Source organism: Tenrec ecaudatus, chromosome 3, assembly GCF_050624435.1.
Source record: "Tenrec ecaudatus isolate mTenEca1 chromosome 3, mTenEca1.hap1, whole genome shotgun sequence".
NCBI classification, from domain to species: Eukaryota; Metazoa; Chordata; class Mammalia; order Afrosoricida; family Tenrecidae; genus Tenrec; species Tenrec ecaudatus.
The window spans coordinates 170,725,412-170,739,269 of record NC_134532.1 but is presented as its reverse complement, the minus strand read 5'-3'; the positions used below and the strand labels follow the sequence as shown (position 1 = coordinate 170,739,269).

Genomic DNA, 13,858 nt, shown 5'->3' with positions numbered 1-13,858 from the left:
ACGAGCTTTTTTGGAAAGCAATATGGCTTTAACCGATTGCAATGGTCGACGCTTAACTCCTCTCCCCGTACTGAGCAACAGAAACATGGGTGAAGGGAAAGAGCAGTCAGTGTAAGATATGAAAACAATAATACATTATAATTTATCAAGGGGTCATAAGGGGATGGGGAGGAGCTGATAACAAAGGCTCAAATAGAAAGTAAATGTTTAGAAAATGATGGCAACATATGTACACACATGTTTAATGCACTTGATGTATGGAATGTTATAAGAGCTGTTAGTACTCCCAATAAAATGATTTAAAATGTAGACATTCTAATAAAAAGAGAGATGGCTTTGAATGGTGTGGTTCAACGTTCGAAAATAGAAGACAAGGAAGACTCATTTGAGGAGTTAGTACATTTTGTGAGCAGGCGAGACTTAGAAGTAACCTTTTGGTAGAAATGTATGTAGTGAATGGTTGGCAAAAGCATGTACCTACTACTAACTATTACCTTAAAGCTCCTGATCGGTGTAGACTTTTAAGGATTTAAACGAGTATTGTATGATGAGTGATTTCCTTCCTAAAGAAGGGGGAAAAAAGCGGTCCCAATTTCCTTGATGTCTTACTTCTGCTGTGCCTAGCACTGTGTTAAATGCTGGGAGAAGACAAGTTTTCTGTGTTTAACTAGATTCATTATCTAAGTGGGTAAACATCCATGAACATGGGAAGTAATTGTGAGCCCTTGTCTGGATTGTTAGGCTTTTAGTGCAGAGAATGCAGGTGGGAGTTTGAAAGAGTGAGTCATCTCACAGCATCTAGAGCAGTGGTTCTCAGCCTTCCTCAGGCTGCGACCCTTTCATACAGTTCCTCATGTGGTGCTGACCCCACAACCATAACATTATTGTCGTTGCTACTTCATCACTGTCATTTTGCTATTGTTATGAACCGGGCGACCCAGTGAAAGAGTCATTCAACCTCCAAAGGGGTCACAACCTGCAGGTTGAGAACCACTAATCTAGAAGGATTCAGTTGAAAGGTGATATTTGAAAGATGAGTGAGTTATTGTCAATAATAGAGGAGAATGAAGAACAATATGGGCAAAGTTAGTAACATGCACAAAACCAATATGAACAGAAGTTGGGAATGGTGATAATGAATGTAGAGGAGAGTCTTAAAAATGTACCTGTGATAACAATAATCTTGAAGTTTGGCTGTGATCTGCATTGGTTGACAGTTCAAAACTGTCAGCAGCTCCTTGGGGAAATAAACCGGGCTCTTACTCCGGTAAACATTTAGTCTCGGACACCCACAGCGGGTCGCTATGAGTCAGCATTGACTCGATGGCAATGGCTTTGGTTTGATTTTTGGTTACATTTGTGTAGGCAGTAGGAAGGCATTGGGAAGTTCTTCAGCAGAGGAGTGAGCTACAGAATAAAAGGAGGAGAGGGGAGCCGAGCCAGAGACCAAATGAGAAGCAATGCCAGTTCTATGGCGAAGAGGTGAATCCGAATGAGTGACTTAATGGTGGCCAATGGGCAATAGAACAGATTTAAGAATCCTAAGTTATTTTCAAATCTATCGCAAAGATAATTTTTTCTAATTCTTAGTCAAGAGACAAACCACCCCTACTGAGACTCTTTAATGCAGCATTTTAATTTAGCTTTTAATTATTTAAATTTCCAGACATATAAAGCAGGGAAAGTGTACAAATGAACCCCTATGTCCACGTAGTATGGCTTCAATGACTGCTAGCATTCATCTTTGTTGAGGTGTTTTGCATGTTGGTAGGTGCCTTTGAGCTAGTTCCAGCTCATAATGACATACAACAGAACTAAACACTCTTCATATTGTGCCAGTCTCAGAATAATCTTGTTTGAGGCCATTTTGTTGGACGTCTTCCTCTTTGTCATTGCCCTGCTACTTTTCCAAGCGTCATGTCCTTCTCGAGAGATTGGCCTCTCCCGACAACACGTCCTAAGAACTTGAAATGAGGTCTTGTCCTCCTCGCCTCTAAGGAACATTCTGGCGATACTTCTTCCAGGAAGGATCTGTGTATCCTTTTGACAGTCGCTGGTTCTTCCAGTATCTCTACCAGCAGGAAGTGCAGTGCTTCTGCCAGTCTTCCATCTTCGTTGTCCAACTTTCACATATAATTTAAAATTCCATGGCTTAGGTCAGATGCACCTCAGTCCTCAAAGTAACATAATTGGTTTTCAGCACTTTATAACGCAGTCTTGTGCAACAGATTCACCCAATGCAGCGAGTCATTTGTTCTCTGATTACTGCTTCCGTGAGCACTGACTGTGGATCTCAGCAAGACGAAGTACCGCACAGTTCAGTTTTGTTCTCCAGGTGTGAAGAGTTTGGTTCTTTTTACACTGAGTTGTAATACATCCTGAAGACTACAATCCTTGAGCTTCATCAGCAAGTCTGTCAAGGCCTCTGCACATTCAGCAAGCAAGGTTGTGTCATCTGTATATCTTCAGCAGCCCTTTATTTTATATGCTTTAAATATTAAAGACTTGGTTTTTTTTTTAACTAATGTTATTGGGGGCTCCTACAGCTCTTATTACAGCCCACCCACACATACATTGTGTCAAGCACATTTGTACATATGTTGCCATCATCATTTTCAAAACATTTTCTTTCTACTTGAGGCCTTGGGATCAACTCATTTCTCTCTCCCCCAACCTCCCTCCTTCCCTCATGAACCCTTGATAATTTATAAGGTTTTTTTCCATGTCTTACACCGACTGATCTCTCCCTTCACCCACTTTTCTGTTGTCCGTCCCTCTGCGGGAGGTTATATGAAGATAATTGTGATCGGTCCCCTATTTCTCCTCCCACCTTACCCTTACCCTATCTCCTAGTATCGCTACTCTCATTATTGGGTCTGAGGAGTTTTTCTGTCCTGAATTCCTGTGTTTCAAGCTCTTATCTCTACCTGTGTACACTCTCTAATCCAGCCAGATTTGTAAGATAGAATTGGGGTCATGATAGTGGGGCAGGGAGGAGCATTAAAGAACTAGAGGAAAGTTGTATGTTTTATTGGTGGTGTACTGCACCTTGACTGGCTCATCTCTTCCTTGTGATCCTTCTGTAAAGGGATGTCCAATTATCTACAGATGGGCTTTGGGTATCCATTCCGTACTCCCCCTCATTCACATTGGTATTCTTTCTTGTTCTGGGTTTTTGATGCCTGATACCTAATTCCATCGACACCTCATGATCACATAGGCTGATGTGCTGCTTCTCAGCTAGATGGCTGCTTGTTTTTCTTCAAGCCTTTAAGACCCCATACCCTGTTTCTTTTGATAGCCTGGTACCATCAGGTTTCTTTACCACATTTGCTTATGCACCCATTTTATTTTCAGCGATTATGCCAAGAAGGTGAGCATCACAGAATCTCAGTTATTAGAACAAAGTGTTCTTGCATTGAGGGAGTACTTGAGGCCCACTGTCTGTCTGCTACCTTAATACTTAACATAAATATATGTACATAGATCTATTTCCCTATAATTATATGTAAATATATATGTACATGCCTGTATTTAGACATCTGAATATACCTTTGCCTCCTAGGTCTTTCCTCTATTTCCTTTCACTTTCCTCTTGTCCCGCTATTATGTTCAGCCTTCATTTGGGTTTCAGAAATTCCTCTTGGCTACATTGCCCTTGATCAAGCCCCACCAGGCATTCTATGCCCTCTTCCCCATCAATTTAAGATCACTTGTTGTTCCCTTGTCCCTGGGTTGGTTGTCACCCCTCTTCCTTTCCCCCACCTCCCTCTCACCCTTGTACCCTCCCCACCAACCATCCACCCTGTTTTCTACTCCGGATTGTTATCCCGCCTATCTTATCTAGGTAGACATACAGAGACAATAATAAGCACAAAAACAAGACAGGAGCAAAACAAAAGAAAACAAACCAAAAAAAACCCAAAATAACAACAAAAACCAGTAGCAAAAAAGGAAAAGGCTATAGTTTCAGGTTTGTTGATTTTAGGTGTGTTTTCTGGTTGAGTCTAATGGGGTGCCATGCTCTGGCCCCAAAGTCTATTTTTGGTATTGCCTGGGGACTTTGTTGCTTTTATGCCCTTGCTGCTCTGCTGCACACCCTTGTTTGCCCCAGTGTGAAGGGGTCAGATTGGGCACAATTCCTGCACTGTCTCCAGTGTTGTCCCCTGTAATGCTATGGGTCAGTGAAGGATGTCGTGTCTCTTGGTGCCTCTGGCTCTATGGGCTGTTGCATTTAATGTTCTGAGCAGGAATATTGTCCTCGGGGCTTGGTGGGCCAGGATGTGTTCTATTCTCCTTTTATCTTCATTTGCTCCTGTGTGCTCTGATCAGAAGTGCCCTTCTCCCTGATCTGTAGCTTCAGTGCTGTCTTCTGATGTGCATTCTTCTGCGGGACAGAAAGGAGGTTGTCTTCATAGTTGGGAGACTTAATTTTTTTTTTTTTAGCGAAATAAAAGGTGAAATTTAATAGGTAGGAAAAAAATCACTCATTTGAGTACAAGACCAATTGTGTAACTACAAAATTTTAGCATTAAAATTAGGAGGGGAATATTTAGTGGGGAAGAATAACCTACATGTATGTATAAAAAAATTAATTACAACCTTCCTTAAAAACATTTATATCAATTCATACACAGGTGTGTGTGTGTGCATGCACATACATACATGATTATTTTTCTCTCTCCATGTAGTCACTTTAGTTATCTATGGTGGCACTCCGGGTTGTGCATTGAGCTGCTAAGCACAAGATTAGCAGTTCTAACCCACCAGGTGCTCCAAGGGGAAAAAATCAGGCTGTTTCTTAAATTGTTTACAGTCTCAGAAACCTTATATAAGCTCACAGTGAGGCAGAATCAACTCAATGATGGATTTGGTTTGAAGAAATTAAGCACAAAAGAGGAAAAACAAAAAGATGAAGTTAGAGAAACATGTTAAAAAATTGTCCTGTCTTTCCCGTACTTTTCCTTAATTTTTGTGCTACCCTCCTTCATCTTACACTCCTCTTCTCATTGCTCTTCCAGAGGCTTCTCCCTTCTGGGCAGTTTTTATTTTATTTTTTTAGTCATTTTATTGGGGGCTCATACCATTCTTACCACAACCCATACATACATCCATGGTGTCAAGAACATATGTACATTTGTTGCCATCATCATTCTCAAAACATTTGCCTTCTACTTGAGCCTTAATATCTGCTGCTCATTTTCCCCTCCTCTCCCCACTCCCCCCTACCTCATGAACCCTCATCATTCTTAAATTATTATTATTTTATCATATATTACACTGTCCGACATCTCTCCCCACCTTCTTCTCTGCTGTCCCTCCCCCAGGGAGGAGGCTGTATGTAGATTCCTGTAATCAGTTCCCCTTTTGTACCCCACGTTCTCTCCACCCTCCAGCCATCGCCACTCTCATCACTGGTTCTGGAGGGGTCCTCTGTCCTGGATTCCCTGTGTTTCCAGTTGCTATCTGTACCAGTGTACATCCTCTGGTCTAGCCAGATTTGTATGGTAGAATTGGGATCACTTCTAGTCAGTTTTTAAATCGTTATGTCAGAAAGTACATTAGGTTAAGTCAGGATGGGCATCATTGAAATAGAACCCGTGGAACCTGTGATCTTGAAGGTTTATCTATCTTAATTTGGGAAGATAGATATTAATAATCTATCACCTGAGTCGCACACCTACTACTCACTGATCAGTTATCTTTTGATCCAACATTTTGAATTATAATAATAGTTAAAAAAACTGTCCAATGATTATTTTGCACATCACTATTAACACAGGACATCTGACACTAATGAAGGTTGAAGTATGAGGTGAGAGAAACCCTTAATATGATGGTTAAGGTCATGTTGGCTGACCCATGTTTCTCAGTGGCTTGGCAGTTATATATGGTGTAATTATTTTCCATTTTATGCTGTGATGTACTCTATTGTGGTATAAGGCTAGTTCTTGTATAATTACCTGGTCTTGGGAGCCTCATCACATTGGTTAAGTGAAGAATGGGTGTATAAAAAGAACACTGCTCTATGAAGGATGGTGAAACAAAGGCTTGTAAGCTAAGACTCAAAGTTGTCAAACGAATATTTATTGAGCTCCTCCTGTGTGCCAGGCACTTGAAACGCATAATTAACGTGGATACAGCCCATGCCTTAAGTGATCTTACAGTGTCAGCATACAAATGGTGACCATGTCACAAAATAACTTCAGATACTAAAGACACTTGTGAGAAATCCTACAAAGACAATAAAAATGGACACCGGATAGTTTTTTGGACACCACCCTGGACGCTCCAGGAGATGTTTGAATGTTTAGGAAGAAGGTAGCCCTGCAAAGATCTGGGGACGGAATAGTCAAAGCAGAAAGACATATCTGGTAAAAAAAAAAAAAAACCTGAGAGGAATACCTTTTATATTAAACAGAAGAGGAAAGGCCCTTGGAACAAAACATCCTAGTAACGAGTTTGAGAAGAAGACCAGGTAGGAGAGGTAGGCCGGCCCATGCTGTGCAAGTGTTCACAGGCTATAAGGTCTTGGTAAGAAGTTTAGATTTGATTTTCTTAAGCTGTTGGAGAAAGTTATGAATTGATTTATACTCTGAGTGGTTCGAAATGGTGATTTATAAATGGTGGATAACAGCAGAGACAATTTGGCAAATCGAGTGAAATGTAGTATTGTGTTATTCTTGGACTTGACGAGAGAACATAGTGATAATTGGTGGAAGTTGGTATATATTTTGGATGTAAAGCTGACTTTATGTATAATTCCTAGGGTTATTTTTTTCTGGAGCAATGGGAGTAGATAATTGTGCTTTTTACTTATAAAGCAAAGATTAGGAAAGAATCAGATTGGGCGAATGGAGTAGCTTTGATTTGGCTGTGCTGTTTTTAGACATGTAAGAAGTTAGAGATACGGAGGAGTAGTAGAGTAGCAATTGGGGTCATGGTGTCAATTCTCTGGGATTTCCTGACATTCCCAGACAGAGTCATGTCCTTGTGTTTTTCTGTGTCCTAGCCATGTCGTTTCGGTACTTTCTTCATACCCTTCATTATATGAGGATAACTCAGAGTATTGCTTCTAAGGTTCTGGTTCATGCATGCACAGATTTAGTCTAAGCAAAACATGCTTAAAGTAAGCATCTCTTTGTGGTTAGTGTGCGACTACAGATAAATTCGTAGAATCATACACTTTTAGTTTGTTAGTGTTCCTTCAAAAACAAACTGAAAACAGCGTTGCCCAAAGACTAGCCCAAAGAACTAATCTTTCCATTAATCTTTTAAGCAAGAGCCAAACTAATGAAGACAATTTTATGGAATAAATTGTAACCAGAGATGAGTCTTGGGTGTGCCATTACCATCTCAAGATCAAGGTCTCACTCAAACAGTGACTTAAAGGGACATACGCCAGGCCATGGGCCAGTTAAATTAATAGCTGAGAGGTCAGCTCAGAAGGTAATGGTGATTGTATTTTGAGATATCAAAGGGATACTTTTGATAGATTTTCTCAGAGCACATAAGACAATCATGTGAGCTTATTAGGAAGAAGTTTTGTTAAAACTGAAAATTGCATTGGTGAGAAAAAGACCAGGAAAGTTGAGGCTAAGAATTTGTTCCTGTCATGACAATGTACCTGCTCCGTCACCAAGACCAACAAGGGCTGTATTACAGGAATTTTACTGGGAAACCTTACCCCATTCACCCTACAGCCTTCATCTTGCCCATTCGGCCTACTTTTTGTTCCCTAAACTCAAAAAATGTTTTAAAGGAACACAGTTTGAGTCCCTCGGTGATGGCCAAAGTGCCTTTTTTTTTTTTTTTTTAATTTTAACAATTTATTAGGGACTCATACAATTCTTATCACAGTTGGCCAAAGTGCCTTTTTGAGGTGATGTGAGTTGAAGATTACAGGCATTTTTCTGGGGATCGTTGAGAAGTGGAAACCAGTGGATAGAGGGGGGCTATGCTGAGAAACTCTAGCTTTGCGTTTTGATTGTACCATTTCAGAAAAATTTATGCAATTTTGTCGCAGCCCTTTTTGACCTACTCTCCTGTTTTTTTTTATTGTTTATGTGTCGGTCTTTTCCCTGGCCTGGGATCCTATTTTGTTTTCACTGTATTCTCGTCTTTTGGTCATAATGGATATGTAATAAATGATGATTGAGTCATTTATTTTCTCTGTTACTATATCTTGTCAATTTTACCTGCCAATTGTTTGTCACCTCCGTTTCTGTCTTTCTGCTTTCAGGACCAATGCATTTTAAGCATTTTTGTTTGTTTTTAAACAGTATAACTTATTAGCAAATAAAATTTCATGGTAGAACTTTAAATATGTGAAGGAAAAGCTTGGTTTGTATCCAGTGCTGTTAGTAAGATATCAGGCAATGATGTTCTAAATATGTCAGGGTTTTTGGAAGGGAGGTAGATGGCTTTGACATTGAATCAGTAGTTCACAATTATTAGTGTTAAGATGTCTGAGGTGCACTTGACCTTTGCTTCCCTGAAGGAGAGCAGTTGGGGCCATGGAATTTAAATATGCCATAAATTGCATTGTGCTGTAGGGCAACTTGAACTCAAACAGAAACATAAACTCATTGTATGAGCCAGTCTGGCTCATGGTTATCAAAACCACTTGAATTTAGCTTGTTCAAATTTAATAAATGAATCCCGTAAGATAGGGTGGTGAATAGAAAAGCAAAAGCACAAAGAGCTTCACCAGTCTAAAGAAATATGACTGAACAACCAAAAGATGTAGGAGCAGAAGGGATGGCCAAACCTAGGGGGAATTTTGCAGTCAGTTGGCCACCAAATTAAAAAGTTAGTGTGAAAGGACAGGGAGACAAGGTGTCTGACTTTAAGCTGCTCGGTCTGCTGAACTGGTAGGATAAGCGTTCTGTTGGAGGTTATGGGGAAATGATCCAGAAGTGTAGGAGTCGGAACAGCTGAAATGGCCATGGCCCTTGTCTTCGAAAAGGGTAGTCAAGACATGGGAGAAGACTTCATCTTCGAGGTCTTTCTTGAACTCTGAAGTTCTCTACTTACCTCTGGTGATCTGTAGGGTATTTATAAAAGTTCTTAAGACTTAGACTTGAACAAAACAAAAGACTTAGAGTTGATTGAACTTCTAAGTGGCATTAAGGTGAAGGTAACATTTTTAATACACATCTTAAGTATATTAGTTTGTTCTATTAAACAAGCTAATCACCCTTTTTTTTAAGGTACAGCAGGGAAGAACTGGAAATTCTGAGAAGGAACCAACACTACCATCTTCCAAAGCTGAGTTTGCTTCTCCTCCTTCTTTGTTCAAGACTGGACTCCCACCCAGCAGGTGAGTGCGTCATTGTAAACGATTTAGTGGACAGTGCTGCCGAGAGGAGAAATGGTCTGAATGAGCTGCCAGAAAGCTGAGACATTCTACTTTGTGTAGTCAAAAGCTATCTTTTTGTGTGGAAACCAATTCTGGTTGCTATTCCAGCATTTTATGTATATATGCACATAGACAAAACAGAATCTAGATAAACAAGAACTGGAGCTGGTCTGCAGTTCATGTGTGCCTAAAGAAACAACCCTGCCTTCAGCTGTGTACTTGCTGTTTTCGGCGCTTCTATTATGCCTACATAGACATTTTCTCAGTAATATCGTTGGTGTCAGACTTTTGTTAGCTATTTCAGTAAAGGAGGTTATAGGAAATTCAGCCCAGAAAATCTTTAGTGGAACCATTTTCTTTTCCTTCTTTGATTTGATGTGATAAAACCTAATTTTGTTTTCTAAAAAGGGCATTGTGAGAGGCAAACATGTTGGCAGAAATGGTCACCCCAATACCAGGATAACTGGCAAACGATATCCTAATACTAGAGAAGTTTGATGTTAGCAAGTTAATCTTAGGTTAAGGATGATGTAAGCCAGGTAGTTCTCTCACCTTCATAAAGTAAGTAGCAGCTATTGTTAGGTTTCATGCTACTTTTTGAAATTTATGTTACATTGTTTACGGTTTTTACTATTACAGTTTTAAATTTGTCAGTATAAGAGAGAACACATGGTATACTAATGCAGGAAGCAGACCTTACAGAAGCATCTAGTTTAGCTCCAAGGTACAAATTATTGATGCTTTCAGTCAAAATATGAAGTGCCTTAGAGCCATCTGAGAATTTTACCCTCTGTTTAATCACTAGTCCTGCATATTTCCAAATGTGATTAAATTAAATCCAATAATAGTGGAGGAATAGTGATCTTTCAGTAGATAGTATTCTTTTGGTTTTATATTTTTAAAAAGAATGCAACTTTTCACTCCTTGAATTAGTGGTGTCTAGTGATTTTGAATGACGGTAAAGAACTTGGACTCTGGGGTTCAAAATTTGGCTTTATCACTTAACTAGCTGTGTCCATGAGCAGATTGCTCAGTCTCGGTATGCTTGCATTTCCTATTGATAAAAAAGTAGTAGTAGTACATTACTAATAAGTAATAAGGATAATAATATTAAACGGACTGATTTATGAAATGTGTTTTAGAACAAGCCTAGTACATTATAAATACCTTATAAATGCTTGGTATCACCATTATTAAGCTTTAAAAATGAACATTCATTTTTCAATTTTTCTGTATTTTGCATTCCAACTCCCACGTGGGCTCAATAATATAGGGCCTTTTGCCATTATATGCATGTCATTTATACTTATGGGCAAATACAAGCTTATAGGAAACTAATGCATAAGGGGCAGGTACATTGTTTGCAAAAACAAAAATACCCAAATGTGTGTGTTTCCTGCTTAAGATTTTGGTCAGCAAAGCAAAAGGTGAGATGCTGTCAAGATTCTGAGAAGAGTAATGATAAAATCTAAATTAGGCTTGTAAATTCTCAAAATAACTGCTTTATTAGAATAGACTATAAAGGATTAAGAAGGAAATGGGGAAGTCAGTTACGATGGTGTAGCACTTAATAGGCAAGACTTGGTGACTTGGGCCAAAGTGATAGTGGGGGAAATGATGAGAAGGGGTCACATTCTGGCTGTATTTCAAAGGATGCGTCCAAAGAGGACTGTAGAAAAAGAGAAGTCAAAGATGAATCCAACTTCTTTGTCTTGGAACAGCTCAGTCAGAAAGGTGGATTTGTCATTTCCATAAGTCAGGTGGCAAGAGAGTGTTTTTAGAGAAGAACAATTTCCAGTTGAGGACACAGTAAATTCAGACGCTTATATATGAAAAATTTGAACAGGCAGTTGGATATGTGAATCTGGAGAAAATGGGAGAACTATGGGATAGAGATATAATTTGGGGATGATCAATGTTTAAATAGTATTTGAGAATAAGTTAGATTGCAAACAAGTATATTGATTAAGAAGTGCTAAGAAGACAGGGCCTACTGGCGCTTAATTTTTGTAGGTCAGAACGGCAAGAACGACCCAGAAAGGCAAGGTGACAGAGACTAGTAAGAAAGAAGCACTAACAAAGTGGAAAGAAACACCAGTGCACGTTTTGGAGAAGATGTCCTTTCAAAGAATAAGCAGTCAACTGTCACGTCTTACTGAATGGCCAAGTAAAATGGTCACAAATTGACTATTGCTTGTAAAATGTGGAGGTCATTGGTGATCCTGGCTCAGATTTTTTTCAGTGGTAGTAGTGAAGAGTAAAGATTCATTGGAGTGGATTCAATAGAACATGATAAGAGAGTCATTAGAAATCAGTACTGTTTTGTTTTTGTTTTGCTATAAGGGCTATGAAATAGCTAACCACTCGCTGACTCTGACTCAAAGTGGCCCTATGTGTAACAGAAAGAAACCCCACCCAGTTTTGTGCCAGCCTCACCAACTCTTACTAAGTGTGAGCCCCTTGCAGTAGCCGCTGTGTCAGTCCAGCCTTTTGGGAGTCTTCCTCTCTCATTGTCCTCCCGCTTTACCAAGTGTGGGCAGTAGCTGGAAGGAAATACGGATTTGGAGTCAAGAGAAGATTTTTTTTCAACCTGAGAAATTACAGTATATTTGAGTACTGAGGAAACCAGCTTTTCCAGAGGAAATGGATACTGGCATGGTAAGGGATTGTTAATAGAGCATTGTCATTAAGCAGACCAGAGGAGATAGGGGGTATCAGGTGAGAGTGGAGGTGGGAGTCCAATTTTGGAGCATGGTCAGAGCACCATACTAGTCTAGTAGGGGAAGCACTAGAGCAAGTGGGTGCACGAATAATTGGATGGGACCATCTGAGAGTTTTCTGATTGCCTTGTTTTTCCTGGTGACAGAAGAGACAAACTTAATTGATGAAATTAAGGATAGCAGGAGGAGATGTTAGAGGTTTGAGAAGAGAGTAGAAGGTGTGAAATAATTTGTGGGGTTATGAATACAACTCAGAAATACACAGGGATTGTTAAGGAGATGTGGGAAGGAATTATTGGGTCAAGAGAGGGCTGTTTTCAACACGGGAGAAACTACAGCATATACTAGTAGGAATGAGAAAATGGAATGAATACCGTATATACTAGAGTATAAGTCGACCTGAATATCAGCTGAGGCACCTAATTTTACCACAAAAAGTACATATAAAATGTGCTGGAAAACTCGGCTTAGACACGAGTATATACTGTAATTGGTAATGCAGGGAGACGTCAGGTCCTGTTGTTTGAGGTTGATGGTAATGCGTGTAGAGACAAAGTCAGCTTGCTTTCCTTTGTTTCTCTGGCCATTGTCAGGTATACTTGCATGGAAAGTAGTTAGGGTTAGATTGAACTGGTGAAAGTTATACCAGGCAAATAGGAAGAAAGGACAGAAGCATGCATGGTTATAATCATAGATTGTGACTCTAAGGAGAGATGAGAGGACAGAGAAGTGGAAAGGGACAGTAAAAAAGGGGGAGGAAAAGAAACGATAGAAAAATTAACACCATCACTACTTCTAAAGAACAGTGGATAATTGATATAACACCAGCAAGTGAGTTCTGTCCCTTGTGCCCCTTTGCTTAGTAGGACCGTTTTGTTTGCTTTTGTTGACTACATCCTCAGTTGATCAAATGAATACTGTGTAGTCACTATGAAGGAAATTTCCCTAATTTAATTTACATATATTTTCCTAATACAAACACTATGATATTTTCTTACTTATCTTTGAAGATGGTTTTAAGACCATGTCTTAATAGAATAGTGCACGGCAATTTTTTTAAAGTAATGAATTGCAGCCTCACTGTGTTTTTATGGCTTAGAATCTTTGATTGTCTTGATTTAGAGATGGCTATTGGTAGTGTGTGTATACGATTTTTTGTTAGTGTTTCTTAGTGGTTTTTTCCGTAGAAATCCTGAATTTTTAGCTTTGGCACTGCCCAGGAAATTGTCATGCTTAAGTCAAGTGTTATATTTACTATTTGTGCATAGTACACTGCTTTGCTTGCTTGTTATCAGTTTTCATCATTTACCATATCTTTGAACTACATACATACACACACAAAAATGACATGAATATGTGGCCATTTAATTTTCATGAATGAGCACTTTCTTGTAACCAGCATACAGCTCAATAAACCAAACATTACCTCTTCAAGAGCCCTTGTGTCCATGCCATTCATTGTTTTAATTTATGTAATGCTTTGGGGAAAAATTCAGACTTACAGATTTATAAGAACAGCACAAAGACCTTTTAAATACTGTTTTTTCAGATTCACCAGTTACTCATATTTTGCCATGTTTTCTGTACAGATATAAATTATAGACACGCTCCTTGTCCTAAGTGCATCACCTTCTTTTATATACTAATAACAATTAAATATTCAGGGGAAAAACTAGTAATACATAATTTTACCTAAAATGACAGGCGACATATATATATATATTTGTCATTTACTCCAACAATAGCTTTTATGGTAGTTCTTCCCTCATCCAACCCA

General features: G+C 39.2%; 1 protein-coding gene across 31 annotated transcripts in view; it reads left to right on the top strand.

The window, feature by feature from the left end:
- FIP1L1 (factor interacting with PAPOLA and CPSF1) overlaps nt 1–13,858 on the top strand; it is an 84,816-nt gene that overhangs the window by 20,601 nt on the left and 50,357 nt on the right. For all 31 annotated transcript variants that reach the window (XM_075544344.1, XM_075544339.1, XM_075544312.1 and 28 more), the window contains one exon: nt 9,213–9,322. In XM_075544344.1, coding sequence (XP_075400459.1) covers nt 9,213–9,322 — 110 coding nt within the window. The remainder of the gene's footprint in view (nt 1–9,212; nt 9,323–13,858) is intronic.